We start from the raw sequence: 18,839 nt of genomic DNA, 5'->3' as shown, positions 1-18,839 counted from the left end.
TGTGTGCATGTAGTTTATTATGACACTGATACATTACCACTAGGAAAGCATCTTTCCATGTGAAACTTTTTATAGAAAAAAATAAAAAAAAAAACTATTGAAAGACCATTTTTTACCTCCAATCCCTTGCGAACTCCAGCACAAATGTTGGTGCCACCATTAGCCACTTTGGGGAGAAGCTGCTTCAGTTGCTCACGCTGGAAAGTATCAACGATTTTCACCAGTTCAGATTTAACTATCGCATCGCTGGAGAAATCGACAATGCCAACATGGGATCCGGATTCAACGATTTGCATGATGTAAACTTCGGAAGCTTGGTAGAGACGGGAAATGCGGTCATTCTGTAATGTACAGATGCAAATTATTATACCTACACGGGTTATTTAAAAGTGAGTTTTCATCTAATCTGAAACCTGTACAGTCGGAATGTATTTGGTAAAAAAATTTCAAAAGCATTTTTTTTTTTTACATTTTTTGGTAAGTTTGTTAATATTTTGTAATGTGCTTAATTTTCTCACTGTCTGATTGTACCCATTTAACAACATGGGAACAATAACCCTTTTAGCCCAAAAATCACATGGCCATATTAAAAGGGTTGTCTCATGTTCTTTATTTTGGGCATTTTTGTAAACTGCCTGTTTAAATTGTTCAAGAATGGAGGTATTTTTATTGCTAATGGCCATACATATTGCTTACACATGACTCCAATAGAGCTTATAAGTGCTGATCTGAACCTTGTGAAATCGGTGGGGTGAACTGTTAGCTGCCAATCTGACTAGCTTAAATGCCACTGCACTCCTCTGACACTGCCCAGTAAACGGTGCCCCTTATATCAGCACCAGATATTGCACAGTTTGGGCCTGTGGTGCAAGGATGCTGTTGGTATGAACTGTCAATCAAGCAGGAGTGCACCGCCTTTATTTGCTGTGGAGAGGGCTGTACGTTCCTGCTTGATTGACAGTTCGGCTCTTTCCAATGATTATGAGAACAAACCTTTAAGGATGAGGATTTTAGAATTTTAGGAGACCATATTCATGCATCTACATCATTACATAATGAAGGTGTGAGGCACCAGAATAATGTGCCCTTCACATCACATTTGGGAAATCCATGCCCCACATGTCTTTTTTGATCAAAATGAGGATTTAAGAAGTAAATATTTCTTAATATTTTCTTAGAGAGGGTTTCTCGTTTCTTCCAGGACCCTAAAAAAAATACATTTAAGAGGGCAAATTTCCTGAACAGTATATGATAGGAATCATACATTACTCATGAGGAAATCTAGTCAGATTGAGGGTTCCAAAAACTCGAAAAAAAACATGTAAACATCAATTGGGCCCATAAATAAGAGAAGGGTCCAGGAGACCAGAGTTACAAGTGAACCAAATAACACCAATACAAACAATTAAAAATAACATAGTACCACAATAAGAGGAAAACACTCCGCAACAAGTCCAATTATGTGTCAGGTAACCGGATCATTGCACTGCAAAAGATTTTATATTGCGAAAAATTGCCATAAAGTGGCAGGTGCTATATTGCAACAAGGAGAAAGAACAGTTTGATCAAGCATAAATATGTATAATGTAGGTCCATACAGCCCAAAAGACCGAACAAAGATCTATGCTGAATAATAATCAATGTAAAGTGGCTAGTGCGTATAATAAATAGGGGACAAAAATAGGAACAGTGCCTAAATAAATACTCCGCCTATACGGCATACTGCATATAGTGTTGTATCCTATAGCTACACATTAGTCACCCATGGCAATTACTCTCTGGTGTACTTACAGAGAGACTAGTATACTTACAATAAGGACAGTAGTATGTGGAATGGATATCGCGCCCCCATATGTGATAGGAATCTAAAGTGTAATGATAGGTGCCTGTTTTATCCTCTTTCTGTGCCTGTTTTATCCTCTTTCTGTGCCTGTTTTATCCTCTTGGATGTCATAGTTTTCGGACACTTACCATCAAATATGGCGAACATGAGTTCAAGTACAATCATAAAAGAAAAAATAAAATGAGCACTTACCATGCCCATACTCCCGGAAACATCAAGAACCAAGGTGACCACTCTGTCCTTGTACTGCAGCATGGAGAATGTAGGGTCAGGAATATTGATGTTGTTGGCCAATTGAGCAATTGTCTCCATGTCAGGAGAATTCATGATGACTTCCCATGTGCTCTTCTGGTTACACAATCTGTTCTGTTGATTTGGAGCCTCTTTGTTATGAGAATTTTTTTTACAGAATGCATGGACCTGAAAATGAACAATGATAGATGTTAAATGACTGTACATTCAGCAAGGTTTTAGGATGAGAAGGATTAAAATGAACCAAAATGCCCTTTAATCCCTTCCCGATGCAGCCAGTTATCGTTTTCTTGCATCCCCCCCTCCTTCTTCCAAGTGCCAGAATTTTCAATATAGCTGTGTGAGGCCTTGTTTTTGGCATGACGAGTTCTACTTTTGACCAACACCATTCAGTTTACCAAACCATTAATTGGAAAGCGGGAAAAAAAATTTCAAGTGCAGTAAAATTACAAAAAAAAAAATGCAACACCCCACATAGCTTCTTGTTTTTTCTTTTTATGGAGTTCATTGTATGGTGAAAGTTACCTGGTATCATGGTCCTCCATTCTCCAGGGCAGTTTGATTATGGAAATACCAAACTTATCCAATTAATTTATTTTAGTAGTGAAAAAATAAAAATACATTTGGTTTTGATCACTTCTCAACTGCATTGTTTTGATTGGGTTAATTAATTTTCTATTTTGGTAGACTGGATATTTAGAGATTAACTGATACCAAATCTATTAGTTTTTTGAAAAATATCTTATTTTTAATGGAGGAAAAATGAGTGATTCCAAATTTTATGGTTTTGTTTTTTTTAAAACTGTTCTTTTTTAATCCCCTTAGGGCAGGGTTCCCCAACTCCAGTCCTCAAGACCCACCAACAGGTCATGTTTTCAGGATTTCCTTAGTATTACACAGGTGATAATTGCATCACCTGCACAGGCAATAATTCCATCACCTGTGTAATACTAAGGAAATCCTGAAAACATGACCTGTTGGTGGGCCTTGAGGACTGGAGTTGGGGAACCCTGCCTTAGGGGACTTGAACCTGGGATTGTCCCATAACATACTATATACACTGCAATACAACCGTATAGTATTATATAGTAGAACTCATGGTCTCCTATGAATCCCAACCACAGGCTGTTTAACGAACCACCACAATGGGTTTCATTGAAGAACTGTCACAACAACCAATTAGCACCCCACAATCGTGTCCTGAAGGGAGCCGATGACCATATGGAACGCCGCGTCCCCAAGACAGATTGCCCCTGTAAAGGTGTGGATGACATTATCTTTTAGAGAGCAACATCACTATATAAACAGTTTGAAGAGGACGGTGGATCGTTCTTACACACTCTCTATAAAAAGATGGTACTAACATGTTCATTCTTACATGAACATGAAGATTCACTCTGGGATAGTGGTAGGGGACAAGATTTATCACTTTCTGCCCCCTGCGGTCAACTATTAATTCTGAACAGCTAGTGTATAGCACAGATGCAGTCTGAGGGTAAGGTCACACGACCGTTTTTTCCACATCCGAGAAAAACTTTCCAATTATTCTGATCAGAGTCGCATCAGTTTTTCTCAGACATGGACAGAAAAAAAATAAAAAAAAGTTTTTCCACCTTCTCCATTCTGTCAATCCATGAAAATGATTTCATCCGAGTGCGGAATCATTTTTTCCACTGACTCATCGAATTGTATTGCCGATTTTGATTCGACACTAGCGAGGCGCGAACATGCTCAGATAAGGGGTTATCCGTGCACGCTCGGGTTTTAATCGAGTATCTTCGGCGTGCTCGCAAAATAGGTTTACGTCGCCACAGCTGCATGTCTCGCGGCTGTTAGACAACCGCAACAGATGCAGGGATTGCCTGTTTTGTCAGGCAATCCCTGCTTGTGTCGCGGCTGTCAAACAGCCGCGAACCATGCAGCCGCGGCAGCCCGAACCTATTTTGAGAGCACGCCGAAAATACTCGGTTAGCACCCGAGCGTGCACGGATAACCCCTGATCCGAGCATGTTCGCGCATTGCTAGTGTCGAATCAAAATTGGTAATACAAAAATCGACAATAACCCCTTATCAGAGCATGTTCACACATCACTAGTAGTAAGGCTTTGGTGGGTGTTAGAGATTAGAAAAAAATAAATCAGCTTTGTATTTTTTTTTTTTTAAGAAATGAAACAGGATTATCCTTTTCTGTGATTGCAGCTCAGCCCCGTTCACTTGTACAAATAGAAACGTACATTTCCATACTTCCTAACCCTGGAATTAATGGAATTAATGTAGTCAGTAACAATAAAGCACTTACTGGATCCAGGGCTTGTCCATACATAACAGATTCATGGACATCTCGGTCCACCTTAGGGTAAAATGCACATTCGTCTTCAAAGACACCGGTTAATGGGTCTATTTCACAGTCTACTTTTTCACATTTTGTGCCTATGCAAACATCAACTTTATTTACTCCACCTAAGTTTTGAGGACATCTGAAAAACAAGAAAGCCAAACATGTTAGTTCCTGCAGACTGCAAATTCCTTCAGTCTTCCTAAGAGTACATGCTGAGAAACATACAGTTTTTTAATTAAAGGGATGTTCGAAACAATAAAAAATATAGAGCTAAATGATCTTATGGTCTCCTTCAGACTTCTGTGTTTCCAGTACTTGTTGTATCCGTTTTTATATGGACGTGTGAAGGAGTACTTACATAGTACATGCATGTATGTAATGAATAAGGTAATCAGTCAGAAACACGTCTGCGGTTAGTAATATTTGTGGATTTTAATGGATTTTGAATAAAGAAGAATTTTTTATTGGACCCTTTACTGGATTTACACGTTTTCTTCATGGTGGAACCTTCAATACTACAAGATCGTCTGTGCAATAGGGATCCACTTATCCATGGTGAGCAGATTTTCTGTGGACCCTGATGGGTCTCACACTACTTTCTCTCTACTTAAATAGTAAGTTACAAAATCCATTAATACTTTCCAAGTTGCTGGTTGCCGCTTGTTCCCTGTGTTGTCTGTTTCCTATGTTGGTACATGACCGGAGCAGTGAGTGGAAAAGGCCGGTTAACATTCATATGATGGCAGCAATAAGTGAAGTGGACCAATTTCCACCAGACTGGAGCAGTGAGCAAAGGGGGCTGGTTGATTTTTTAGAGACTGCAATAATGAGTGAAGGGGTAGTCTGACTTTCACGTAACCGGAGCAGTGAGTGAAGGGGGCTGGATGACTTTCATGTGACCGGAGCAGTGAGTGAAGAGGGATGGATGACTTATGTGACCGGAGCAGTGAGTGAAGAGGGATGGATGACTTTTATGTGACTGGAGCAGTGAGTGAAGAGGGCTGGATAACTTTCACGTGACTGGAGCAGTGAGTGAAGGTAGTAGACTGACTTTCATGTGACTGGAGGAATGAATTAAAGGGGCTGGCTGAATTTCATTTGGCTGGACTATTGAATAAAATGAACTGTCTAACTTTCACAATTTCAGAGCAGTGAGTGAATGGGTCTGGCTGACTTTGCAATACTCTGAGTGCATTAGAGGCTAACATTGCCTAACTTGTGAAGCAGCTTGGCCAGTGCTCCTTCAATTACATTTTTAGTTGTAATTCTATATTGTACAAACCTTCAGTTACATGAATCAAAAACATAAGTCTTCCTGCACAGAAGGGAACTAATACTATGGCTAATCATATGGTATGTTGGTGCATGTTGTGCAAGTTAATAATATTTCTTATGAGAGTATGGCTGGTGCATTGTTTGTATAGATAAGGAGATAATACATCAAGCATAGAATTCATTGTAATGTTTACGGTGAGATTACTTTTCATTCAGTTTGCTATAAGGAAGTTACTGTGGATTTTCCCATACATGGGATTAGCAGAGGTTTCTTATCAATAATTTCTTTTCTCTTCACCTTGGATGAACTGTAGCCTATTAGTGACGTTTGCACCAACAATCATCTTGTGAGAAACTAAATAGGAAACTCAGTCAAAAATATCTGATTTCTAGACGGATTAACCCCTGTTGACAACCTAAACCAATATTGTACAACCTACGTAAAGCCAAGAAAGTTTCTAAGGCACTTCCCTATAACCAATAACAACCTACACGAACTTGGAAGTCACAACGCCATCAATAAAAATTTATATATATTTTTTTTATAACAAATCATTTATAAAAACAGTTAAAATGGGAAATTACTAGCAGAATATAATTCATAAACCAGTCATAACAGGCTACTCCACTAGAGGGAGCCCAAGCTTCATTCTATAGTAATACACAGACTCTCACCAAAAAATGAAAATTATTCTACACATACAGCGAACATGTATCTAAATTGGTACAATTAGTAAGGCCTCAATGGCATAATATGTCCATAACTGTTCACCTCACAAACTTATAGCAAAATAATCCAAATCACAAAATGGCCAAACAGATTAGGTTTTACACAAGTCACTCTGTCTTGCAGGTCCCAGGGAAACCTTGGCCTTCACCCTTTAACCCATATACAGAGATCTGGACTTATGCAGGGCTCCTTGAGTTGAGATCAAAGAGTGCTGCCGGCCGATGGAGCGGGCTGGCAGAGGATGGTCAGATAACCAAGTCAGTACTATGAGGTTAAGAAAAGGAACAAAATCATAAGGCAGGCAGACAGTCTAAACAAGAGCCGAGGTCAAGGATAGGAATGGAAGACTAAGTCAAAGTAATGCAACAGAAGTGAACTAGAGTCGGTAACACCTATAACTGGCAATAGGAAGCAGAGAGCTAGGAGTTTAAGTAGTGCCTCATCCAAGGCTCACAGCAAGAGTAAATAAGACAACAATGTAGGAATCACGCCCAAGTTCTCTGCCAGGACAATACTGCAAGTCCCAGAATACAAAACAGAACCGCTGCAGCGTCACTCCGCAACAAAGACGCAGTGCCACCCAGCAGCAGCAGCAGGAACAGAAGAAGTAGCCATAGACTTCAATGTTACAGACTTATGGAAAAATTATTTTGTCTAAATTACACATCACAGACACAAAATGACTTCTGATATGGATTTGGAGAACTGATTTAGTGACAGTGATATACATCTGACATCTGTAGTATCCAGATATTAGAATGTAAATTATCTTCCTTTTTGTTCAGTTAAAGGGTTGTTAGGGCTTAGATGTCCTTATGAAGTAGGATAATACTGTATATGTAAAACTGAGACATAGTTTACTTTCAACCTACTAAAGTCTCATGAATCTATGCCGTCCCCCCCACATAAAATGTTTCTGTAGTTACAGTATATCTTCAAAAGCGGCCCCCTTATAGTATGATTTACACAATTTAAAAATTTAGTTTAATCACCTTGTTGCTTCAACATTGCCCTGTTTACTGATGTAGAAAGGAATGTCTTCATTGTACTCATCAAAGACCCCCCATCTGAGGTGAGCCCATTCATGGACGAATACTCTACCTGTGAAAATAAAGCACAAATGTTAGGGAACCTACATCTGTCTATACATAAGAATAGCAGCTCTTACTCCGGAAGCCTTACTCATCTATTCATGATCTAGAGGAGATAACAACTAACCAGTTGAAGTTTTATAAAAGGGTTGTTTCCTTTGGAAAACCCATTTTTTTTTATACACCCCATTATGGAATTCTGAGTTAATAGGGGGTCACCTGCTAAGGATCCTCAACTCTTGGCCAGAAGGCAGACCGGTTACAAAGAGCACCTGGGAGGACCTGTCCTGTTTTACATTGTATAGAATTCATTTTAATTGGGCACTGTGTAATACTTTATTTGCCCTGTGGTGGTGTTGCAGGGAAATTCAACACTTACTGCCAGGTTCCTCATAGATTGCTGAAACACCAGTAGAGAGAAACCTTGTGGACTGCTTAATTTTAGGAATAACTTTTGACAAATATCATACCAAAGAAAGCCAAAAGGAAAATAATGGCTTGTCCATCCAATAAATCAAAACCCTTTATTCAAATATCCATTAAAAAAGTGGAACCACATGTGTTTCTGGCACGACAAAACGCGTCAGGTTTTAAGCTGCTATGTGGATCCACTTTTTTAATGAATATTTACATAAAGGGTTTTGATCGCATTGGATGGGTGTACCGGCATTTTCCTTTTGGCTTTCCTTGTTACTTACCGTGCTTCATCAGTTGGATTTGGCACTTTTCCTTCAAGATTTCAGTGCATCTCATTTTTGCACCAAGTTTGGTGAGCTCCAAACTTTTCTTTCTTCTGACAAATATTGTAGGTGGAAGACCCTTTTTAATGAAGGCTTTCCTGATACCCCTTTTCATATGTAGTTTTTTCAAAAAGATATAAGCATTGCCCCTATCTTAAAATAATTACTGGATTTGTGATCTTCCAGATATTTTTCTAAAACACCACCGCTTGTTCTATCGCTGGGCTCCTGTGTTTATTAAAAAAGTGTAGTGAAATTTATAATCTGGTGCGCAGTGCCAGTCATGTGAATTACCAGTAAATTCTCAGACCATTAATCCCATAAAATTCAGTAATTAATCTATCTATTTTTAGCTGCTTATGAGACATTTCGATAATACGTAACATTTTAACTTCCCTGTCCTGTTATTTTCCTGTCGTGTATGCAGCTCGATTTCTGCTGACGACAGATAACGGAGGAGCGAGAAAGATAAAGAAATAAGAATAAGTTTGGATGTCTTCTCATGGCATGACTATGCAATACTCCCACACAGTTACTCCAAGAGGCTGTTTTTAAACCACTTATGACAGATCTATATCAGACTGGCCCCTTGCACATATAGTATACACATACATTATACACAAGGTCCAAACTGAATGCATGTGGACCAAAGAATTTAAAGCCTTCTAGCTGCAATTAAAATACATGAGGTTGTTATGTATAAAACTAGTTAAAGAGTTTGTCCACTACTTTTACATTGATGACCTATCCTTAGAATAGGTCATCAATGTCTGATCGGCCGGGGTCCAACACCCGGCACCCCCTCTGATAAGCTGTTATTGGTGAAGGCGGCAGAACCCACTTGCAGAGCTTTGCCGTCTACTTCTAGTGGCCGGGGCTTGGTACTGCACATCCAGCTTCTATTCATATCAATAGGAGGCAGATGTGTAGTACCCTGCGGCGGCCACTACAGATAGACGGCCAAGCTCCACAAGTAAGTAGTTCTGGCCGGAGCCGCAGATTACAACTGATTGCCGAGGGTGTCAAAGCAGATCATCAGACATTGATGACCTAGCCTAAGGATAGGCCATCAATGAAAAAGTAGTGGACAACGTCTTTAAGAGATGCTATCTAGAGACGATCAAATTTGCCAAGATTTAAAATTTGGCAAATCATGCAGACTTTACAGGGAAATTCTATTAGCATTGCCTGTTCTTGATCATGGTCTGGGGTCTCTATAGATCCCTAATCATAAACATAGGATTTAAGGAAACAAAAAAAATATTCACCTTACTGCTCACGTTACCCACCGCCACTGCAGCACACTATGCCTTTTCTTTTCGCCTTTCCACATCGTGCGTATCCTCCTCGGCCTGCTTTACTCTATGCTGGGTCTTCTGGCACCAAGAAGGTTTCTGATGTCACTTTGTGCCATGTCATCTCACTGAACGTTGTGACATCAAGACGGTCGCCGTCCAAGGGACATCAGAGGCTTACTTGATTTGAAGCTCCGGCCCAGAGCGAAGAAGTCCGAAGAGGATGGCCACAACAGGGGAAGGCGGAAGGAAGAAGCATGGAAAACCGGATTGCGAGATGTGGGGGCAGAGGGACATGTGAGGGGACTATTCTTTAGTTTTTTAATCTTTTGCCAGTCCTCTAAAGTTTGGCAAAACAACAACCACAGGTAGCAGCCATATTGCTGAATTCACAGAGAGCGAATTGCAAAAAGCATGTATTTTGGAGAATACATTTTTTTGTTAAAATTCAAGGAGAATTCAATTAATCTTGCATAAATTTGCTCATCTCTAGCGCTCAGTGATTGACAGTTCTGTTCTTATATAAACTCATACAAAAAAAATCTGAGTCCTGAAAGTATATATACAGGTTGTTATGTAAAAACTTTCTTCTATCATAGGACCCTCTCAAATGGGAAGAGAGATCAAATATTATTTTTTAATAATGCACTTAGTTTTCTTTACCTCTGGGTCCATATATCCTAAGTAATTTGTCATTCAAGATAAAGTTTGGTGTAAGATGTATGTATTTTCCTCTCTCTCCACAACCACCATATTGTAAGGTGTAAGGAAAATCTCCAGAAATGAAAGGATCGGCTATGATGATATCAGCCTTAAGGAAAAAAGAAAGCAATAGAATGTAAAACAAAAAGATAAAATCAGTGCATGTCATAGTTATATACAAAAAATAAATTGCCAGTACATGTCACCAAGAAAGACCTACCTGCCCCCATTTCTTCCTTTTCTGGCCCTATCAATTGAAAGAAATCTGTCAGCACAAAATGACTGTTCAAATCAAGCACAGGAGCTCGGTGCACCCTCAGCATAACCAAACAGTTCAGTGCACGGTCCCATCTACTGTACTTGTTTTCATTCTATCTCTGCTCTTCTTTGTCTCCCATAGGGCCAGAGTTGGCAAAGAAGATAGATGCAAAATAAGTAAATGGGTGCCTTAAACTGGCCACACTTGTGCTTGGTTTGAACTGTCATTATGTTGTGATAGACTTCCTGTAAGTCCATTAGCAACTTTTATTTTCACATTCCAGGAGATAATACATACCTTTGAATATTATAAACAAAGTTGCAACAAAGTTAAGTGTCTTTTTAGATAAATTTTTTTTTTGAGTTTGAAGAAATCCACCACAAAGTAATCTGTCATTTCACAGAGATATCTTGTTAATTTTTAAAGATGCAGCAAAAGCCTTGTAAAAATCTATTAAGGTCTTTGTACACCAACTATATTCTCTCCTTAAAGGGGTTGTCTGGTCAAAACAAGTTATCACCTATTCACAAGAGAAGTGATAACTTACTGATTGTGGGTCCCAGTGGTCGGACCCTCAACATCGATTGGCAAAATGGGGAATTTTTATTCCCGAAAGTGCACTTTTATCTCTGTTACAAAATGGAGTGGCAGGCCGGATGCTTGACCGTCGCTACATTCATTCTCTGGAGTTGACAGATAAAGCAGAGTACAGCTCTCAGCAGCCCCATACATTACAAATGGAGTGGTAGTCGAGTATGTGCACTGTCGCCCCAGTTTAAGATGATCAGTGCAGGTACCAGTGGTCGGACCCCCACTGATCAAGAAGTTATCACCTACCCTATGGATGGATGATAACTTGTTTTCATTGAACATCCCCTTTAAGTCATACCTGCCAGTTGTTACAAAGTATATTTGGGATACTGTAAAAATGTTTTACAATGACATTCCCCCTTTTCATACGCCATACTACTCTACATCCCTTCCATGCGCCTTTTTTGTCTCATTTATTGGCCCTGATGACAAGAAACCTCCTGGAATTGCTACCTTCTGGAAGGTTTTGCCAGTGCCCTAAAGTCTTTCCTGTGTCCAAGAGATCTCGACTATTTTCAAGAGCTTCCGAGACATTCCAGAATAGCTGGTAAGTATAGTTTAATTATTATGTGCATAAAAGAGAAATTAAAGGAAAAAAATGTGAATTCAGTACCTTTGGGACTATGTACTACGAATATTAACCGCTTGTTAATAAGTCTGCTATACATAGCAATGCGAATCCGGATGTGCTGTGCACATAATGCGGAAATTTACGCTCCGGATTCGCATTGCGTTAAAAAACGCAGCAGGACCATTGTTAGGGCGTTTCTGCCGCGAATTCGCGCCCATTGACTTGAATTGAAAGGCAGCAAAACCGCAGGTAACCGATCAGCTGCTACCTGTGGTGACGTCAGGGATCACCTGATCGGTCGCGTGACCCATCAGCTGATGCTCACATGACCTCACCGTGGGAACCTTCAGAAGAAGGTTCCCATGGTGGGGAGTTCGCTGAGGCTGATCAGCTGATCTTCAACTGATGAACCCCAGTGACCTCCTGCAGCAGCTTGTATACTGACAGGGGGTGATCTTACACCCCTGTCGGTATACAGTGCTGTATTCTACAGCTGTGACATCAATGATTGCTGATGTCACTACTGTAGAAGTGATCCAGATCGCCGTGGGACATACTTTGGTGGTACGTGAAGTGCGTCGTTGACGGTGGACAGGTGAGGAATATGGTTGATTGTTATTTTACGTTTGTTTTTTAGTAGATCGAGAGCTTCGGAGGCGTACAATAAAAAAAAAAATTAAAAGCTGTGTGTTTATTTCATTAAAATACTTTATTCTGGACCATTTTACTACGCGGTTAGTAATGGGGGCGTCTTTTAGATGCCTACCATTACTAACCTGGGCTTCACGTCAGCCGCCGATACAAGGCTGACGTGAACACCAACCCCATTACCCCACTTGCCACCGCTACAGGACAGTGGGAAGAGTGGGGGCTAAGTGCCATTTCTGGGACTGCTGAGGGGTGATATTAATAGCTGCGGAGGGGGCTAGTATCCATGGCCCCTTCCATGGCTATTAATATCAGCTCGCAGCTGTCTAGTTTAGCCTTTGCTGGTTAGATTTTATAGGGGGACCCCACGTCAATTTCTTTCTGGGGTCCCCCTGTAATCTTGTCAGTAAAGTCTAAACAAACAGCTGTGGGCTGATATTAATAGCCAGGGAACATTGTTGGCTAATGGCCCCTTCCCCAGGTACTACTATCATCCCCCAGCGGTCGGCTTCCCCTCTGCTAGTTATAAAAATAAAGCAGGAGCCCATGCCATTTTTTTTTTTTTAAATTTTAGGCAGTATGCCCATAATTCAGACATAGCAGCTCTTTGGACGCATATTTTTTCTGAGTCCAAAACGTTGCATTCTATTGAACGCAGGTAAATCCACATGTGTTCACTGAACCATGCAGATTTACTGCATTCAATACTTTCTAGTTGTCAAATTTCGGCTGCGAAGACTAGCGACTCCTCAAGAGAATTTGACATGCTGCGGTCGAGAAAGACGCACCGCATGTCAGTGTCCACGGGTGATTTGCAGCCTCTGATGCAGGCATAGTGGATATGGGATTTCTAGATAAAAATAACAGCTCACAGCAGCTGCATAAATTACATGAATAGAAATGCTAATGAAGATTGGGTGAATGGGACTAGCTGACACCTAGCTCTTTTGATTGGTTATGTCAAGGTGTCAGACCTTTCATGACCAAACTTAATTAAATAAAAGTAAAGAGTTAAATAAACACATAGACACAGAGCAAACACTTTATTTGAAATACAACAGACACATTCTTTAATCATTTAAATGAACTAATATACTCACCCCAGTTCTTATGATAATCCAAGGGTTTAAGCAATGTCCCACCAAATAACTTTATTTAGCTCCAAAAAGCATTAATCAATGTACAAAAACGCTTAAAAAAAAACACATGTAAAAAACACGTCAAAAACGCATGTAAAATCTGCATGCGATTTTACTGCCAAGGTGATGCAGATATGCTTAGGAAATTTCTGCTTCAAATAATCATTGTGCGCACATAGCCAAACAATCACTTAATGTAAGTACATGTGCACATATTTGATAGCCACAATGTACAAAGAAATGTGCAGCAATATTCATTGTTATGAAGTATGGCTGTGTATTTACTCATAAATTTGAGATGTAGGAATGATGAGAACTTCTTTTTAGATGCCTTCTTATAGGTTATAGTACCAGGTACTAATTTGTATTCAATGGGTTGACCGCTTTAACAGTCCCTCTTTGTTAGGAAGGACTGCCATTAATCTGGAGGAATTTAGAAGCAAGTTTTCAATTTTGCAACAGCGCCACTACAGGTGAAAAGAAGAATTACATGATTCACAAAGAAAGCCAAGGCTGTGCATGGCAAAATTACTTCCTTCTTCTCATTCAGAACACATACATATTTGCATGTATGTGAATAGGGGGGACTGAGATAAACGAGAATTTGGTATATAGCTTATTTTAAAGGGTTGTCTGGTGAAAGCAAGTTATCACCTATCCACCTAAACCGTGCAGGTCCAACCATTAGGATCCTCTCATGGGGAGTAGTCGGAGATAGCATGCCACAGGGACTGGCTGGCAAAAATTAGTCGGCGAGCTGCATCAAACTGGGATGTTAAAATCAAAAATAGAGTCGTCAGGTGGATGGATAGTCGGAAAACAGGCCATGGTCAGAAAATGGAGATAAACTATAAGCACAGGTAAACCCGGAGAGAAATAGCTATAACTGGCAGCCAGGGACTAACTGCTGGAAGTTTAAATAGGGAGTGGTTTCGCCCCGGACTTCAGTAGAAATGAATTACTATTAACTAGTATGTTCCTAGAAGAAACAGGAAAAATTGACTGGACAAGCCCCAGCAGTGTTAGCATTTAATAGATAAATGCTTGCGTTGCCCAGTAGTGCTAATGCCACACAGAACAGTACCACGATGCCTAGTGCCAGGTTTCCCTAAAACAGCCAGAGTGAGTTCTGACATGGCTGTTACAGATCTACACTGATCAGCAGAATGAGGCACTTTTTATCCGTGTAAGAATGGAGTGGCGATGCTCATGCTCCATTTATTCCCTATTGGGTTGCTGAGCGCTGTGCTCAGCTTTTTCCGGCAGCCCCATATAGAATTAATGGATCTCAGTGGTCAGGCATCTGACCCACCTCGCCATTTTGCAACTGGGATAAAAGTTCCTTATTGAGAATGAAAGTTCCCCATTCTGCTAACTGGAGTGGGTCCCAAGTTTAAGACACCCACCTAACAGCAAGTTATCACCAATCCTGCAGATGGATAATAACTTGTCACTAAAAAATTTCTTCAAGCTGGCCATACTGCTAACTCTCCCAACTTCTCCATACCCATGGGTGCTTGCCTCAGCCATGTATTCATCCATTTTCAATGGGGAGAGAAGAGAAAGCCACTGTCAAAAACCTCTGGCAGAAGACTACCGCAGGATCGGACATTACAATTCCAACTACTCAATCCTTCTTTTCCCTGACATTATCTCTTGGAGGAGAGTTGGGAAGTCTTCATGAACATCAGATGGTCAACTAGTTACACTGAAATTGGCGAGTTTAGACAACTTTCATCTAATCTGTATGGTGGCCCTACGGTGTATGGCCAGCATTAGGCTTGCACATATGCTAAAGCGAAGATTATTATCTATATTAAGGATTGAATGCATATGTTCTGCATTAAAGAAGCACTCCCATCAAAACGTGTATCCTTTTAATACATTGCAATCATCTATAACACTGTATACTTACAATTGCTCATGATGCTTTTTCTACACTGTTAATTCTTCTCTTTTTCATTGGGTTTATGACATCACGTGATTAAAAACAGACTAGCTGAATCATTCTAAGCTCTATGTAGAAACAGGAATTCTCTTTCCCCTGCACGAGTAATCATTAGAACTACAATTCTAAATCACTGTAAAAGTTCCTGGCAGGGAGTTGAAGAGGGGGGTGACTCATGCAGGAAAAAAAGACTTCCTGTTTCTACATAGAGCACAGAAAAGAGAAGAATTAGTTGGGTAGAAAGGCAAAATGAGCAATTGTAAGTACAGTGCTATATAATATGATGACTGCAATATATTAAGAAGATAAAAACCTTGATGGGAGGAGGAGTGCTTCTTTAGCATGCCAGAAAAAAATAGTACATCAATAAATATCCAAGGCTGCATAAGAGTAACATGGTATGGACCAGATTTCCTATACATTACATATTGAGTTGGTATTGCCAGTCATGAAGAATTCCAGATAACATCTTGCATATGAATTACCTTGTCATAAGACTCTGTTTTCGGCCTGCCGTATGTGCTGTTACTGGCCCAGGTATTGGGAAGAAGAATTTTTACACTTCTAATATAGACTCTATTTTCTGTAGCCTGAAACATGTAGGAAGAAGCCTCCTTGACCATTTTCTAAAAAAAATAAAAAAATCAAATAAAAACCAATGAAAATTAAATGTTTCCAATGAGAAACCATTCCAACATGGCTCGCAGTCATATAGGATACACACACACACATTGTAAAACTGGTGAATATTATTATGAGATATCTACCTTTATATTTTCAATGATCATCTTATTTTCAGGAATCTTTCGGTTTATTGCAATGATAATGTCTTCGTATCCATTGTTGGTAAGCTTTACTAATGTGTCTCTTGATGAGTGGATCACTTGAAGCATAGAAATAAGAACAAGTATCCCGACTGTCTTCATTGTTGCTGTCGCCGTCCTTCCAGCCTCCTGTATTTAAGACAAGTTGTTGTCCCTGAAGTGACCTGCAATTAGTCCACAGTTTCACAATATTAGGTCACATATTGGTTGATTAACTAAGGAACAGTGTAATGGGGTTTTCCAATTTCATGTAAAAAAGGCTTAAATGGCTGGATAATGGAGAGTTTATGCAACTTTCTAATAGTTTGTTTTTCAGCTTTCACTATTTTCGACATCATCTTTAGGAAATTACACAAGTGGAAATGATCTGGTAATAGCGAAGAATTAACACATAGGGGGAGATTTTTCCCCTCCATAATGTTTGAAGATATAATGAGACCAAGACTATCAGAATGAGCTGACAGATTTGAGGGATCTACTGTATGTGATACGTTTTTTTTTTTTATTTTACACAGTGATTAAATTATGGGATATTGTTGATATGTGTTTTACGCCATTTCATATCCTACAAATCATTGGGGGTCCAGCTCTCGAGACCCCATCCCATTGCCCAAAAACACTCTGCTGCTGAGGAGGAAGAAGTTTATGAAGCAGAAGAAAGTCATTTACTATTTTTTAAATCACTTTTTATGTCTTGCGGTATTCAATTATGTTTTTTGTACCAAATTCATCAACATGGTGAACGCGGTTCATAAAGTTCGCTCAAAAAATAAAAAGCTCTTTTTATCATTAGCACCATGAAGTTGCATATTCTGCTAAAATATTGCACAATTTGCACAAGACTTTTAGAAGTACATAAAATAACTTAAATGGGGGCTAGAGTACATTTGTAACAAATTTTGCAATTTTTCAAAAAGTCATAAAAGTTGATTCTGGCGAAAACATTTAGAAAACTCTAAACTCCACCTATAATGTTAAACAAAAAAAACCCTTTCTATTGAGTCCATGCACCAATCTGTGCGTTCTGTAGTATTGAGACCCCCACTGATCACTCAGAAGGCTGTTTAGGAGGCAGAAGCTCATAGATTTTTCCTGACTACCCAGAGCAGAGGATGAAAACACTAGAAAGTCGTGGCCCTGAGTGCGCACACAGTGGTGTATAGATTTATTAGAAAGTCATATTTGGCGATTTATTAAAGCTTTTACACCAGATTTCTGGGGTAAAAAGCTTTGAAAATTCAAACAATTTTTGTGACTTTTAGCATTTTCACAACATTTTTGCACAGGTCTAACAAAGTGGGCAGAGACGGGGTGGGATGGGGGCATAACTGGGCATGGTGACACCCGCTCATCAAATTCATGATGAGAGGCAGCGTTCGCTACTTCACGATCCTTACTCCAGCAGAGTCTGGAGTAAGATTTCTGGCGGGCAAAACACACATTCGCTTCTTAATAAATCAGGAGTTTGGTGCTCCACCTCGCCCCCAGTGAAAAACACCTGTCTTGATGAATCAGCCCAGAGACTTTCTTCTGACTCTTGAGCTTCTGCTTCAATAGCTGTGCACTTCAGAGTGATCTTTTAAGCATCTGGTAGGGGTCTCAGGACCCGGACCCCCAACGATCTGCAGCAAATTAAATGGCATAAAACATGAAAAAAGTTCTCAAAGTTTACTTACTCTTTAAGTCTGTTATAAAAAAACCCAAGTATGATTGCACCATAAACTTAAAAAAAATTGAGTCTTCTCTGCCAACAATGATTATTTTTAGGCACATAAATGACGTGAGCAGCTAGAATTTTGCTTGTTAGCCAACTGATCGCTGACATATTACATACGTTATATTACATGAGCCAATCACCAACAATAAGCATTTAGTCAATTATTGACCCATGAAAAAGCGCCCTTACTTGTCATGTGCCCTCCAGGTCCATTGACCCTCTGCATCAGCACAAAGGTACAATACACTGAATACAAGTCTGGCCAATGCTAAAAACGGCACTTTCATTATTTGGTCTGAAGTTTTGTTGTAATATTCTGCTGTCAATCATATCTGCTGTTGCCTAATACCGGTGTTAAATCAGTACATGTGAAATAGCTTTAGGCGAGAGCACATCTATAATAATGCGGATCGTCTATTGTTCTGGTATGCAGGTATTTTCTGCCCCTGAGGATATTTTACAGCCTGCTTCCACTGGTTTTAAATGTTTTATGATTAAATAGAGATAACGGTTGTTTCACATTTCAGATCATGAATTTTTGCTTGTTATCACACGTCGACATAAATGTTATACAGAACACAGTAAATGGAAACTTAATGATCATGTCTCTTTGTTGCAGAACCTTGGCATGTCAGGCTTTACATGTCACTCTCCGGAAGGAGAAACTTTACCCCTTGGATCCCGGTCAGACACCTCTCACCCAGCCAAACCAGATCTCATACTTTGCACTTATGAGTGGCAGTACCCCGAAACACAGTGTCTGCAAATTGAGATTTTGGTTTTGGCTATTATTGTTATGATCTGCAATATGTACTAAGGAAAGAGAGGAAAGCTGTACCTACAGTAAGACTAAGCTGAATCCCTACGACGTAGCGG

At 39.7% G+C, this 18,839-nt stretch overlaps 1 protein-coding gene across 1 annotated transcript in view; it reads right to left on the bottom strand.

The window, feature by feature from the left end:
• LOC141156780 (calcium-activated chloride channel regulator 1-like) overlaps positions 1-18,839 on the bottom strand; it is a 67,454-nt gene that overhangs the window by 23,864 nt on the left and 24,751 nt on the right. Inside the window, exons 2-8 of the mRNA XM_073643158.1 lie at positions 16,190-16,410; positions 15,908-16,048; positions 10,228-10,375; positions 7,431-7,539; positions 4,395-4,572; positions 2,036-2,263; positions 117-341 (exon numbers count right to left, since the gene is read on the bottom strand). Of these exons, the coding sequence (XP_073499259.1) occupies positions 117-341; positions 2,036-2,263; positions 4,395-4,572; positions 7,431-7,539; positions 10,228-10,375; positions 15,908-16,048; positions 16,190-16,348 (1,188 nt within the window). The 5' untranslated portion in view covers positions 16,349-16,410. The remainder of the gene's footprint in view (positions 1-116; positions 342-2,035; positions 2,264-4,394; positions 4,573-7,430; positions 7,540-10,227; positions 10,376-15,907; positions 16,049-16,189; positions 16,411-18,839) is intronic.

This window comes from Phyllobates terribilis, unplaced genomic scaffold (assembly GCF_046119375.1).
Source record: "Phyllobates terribilis strain yellow unplaced genomic scaffold, ASM4611937v1 Scaffold_8__6_contigs__length_399053987, whole genome shotgun sequence".
Lineage (NCBI taxonomy): Eukaryota > Metazoa > Chordata > Amphibia > Anura > Dendrobatidae > Phyllobates > Phyllobates terribilis.
Note: the sequence above shows the minus strand (reverse complement) of the source record. Positions and strands in the feature narration are given on the sequence as shown.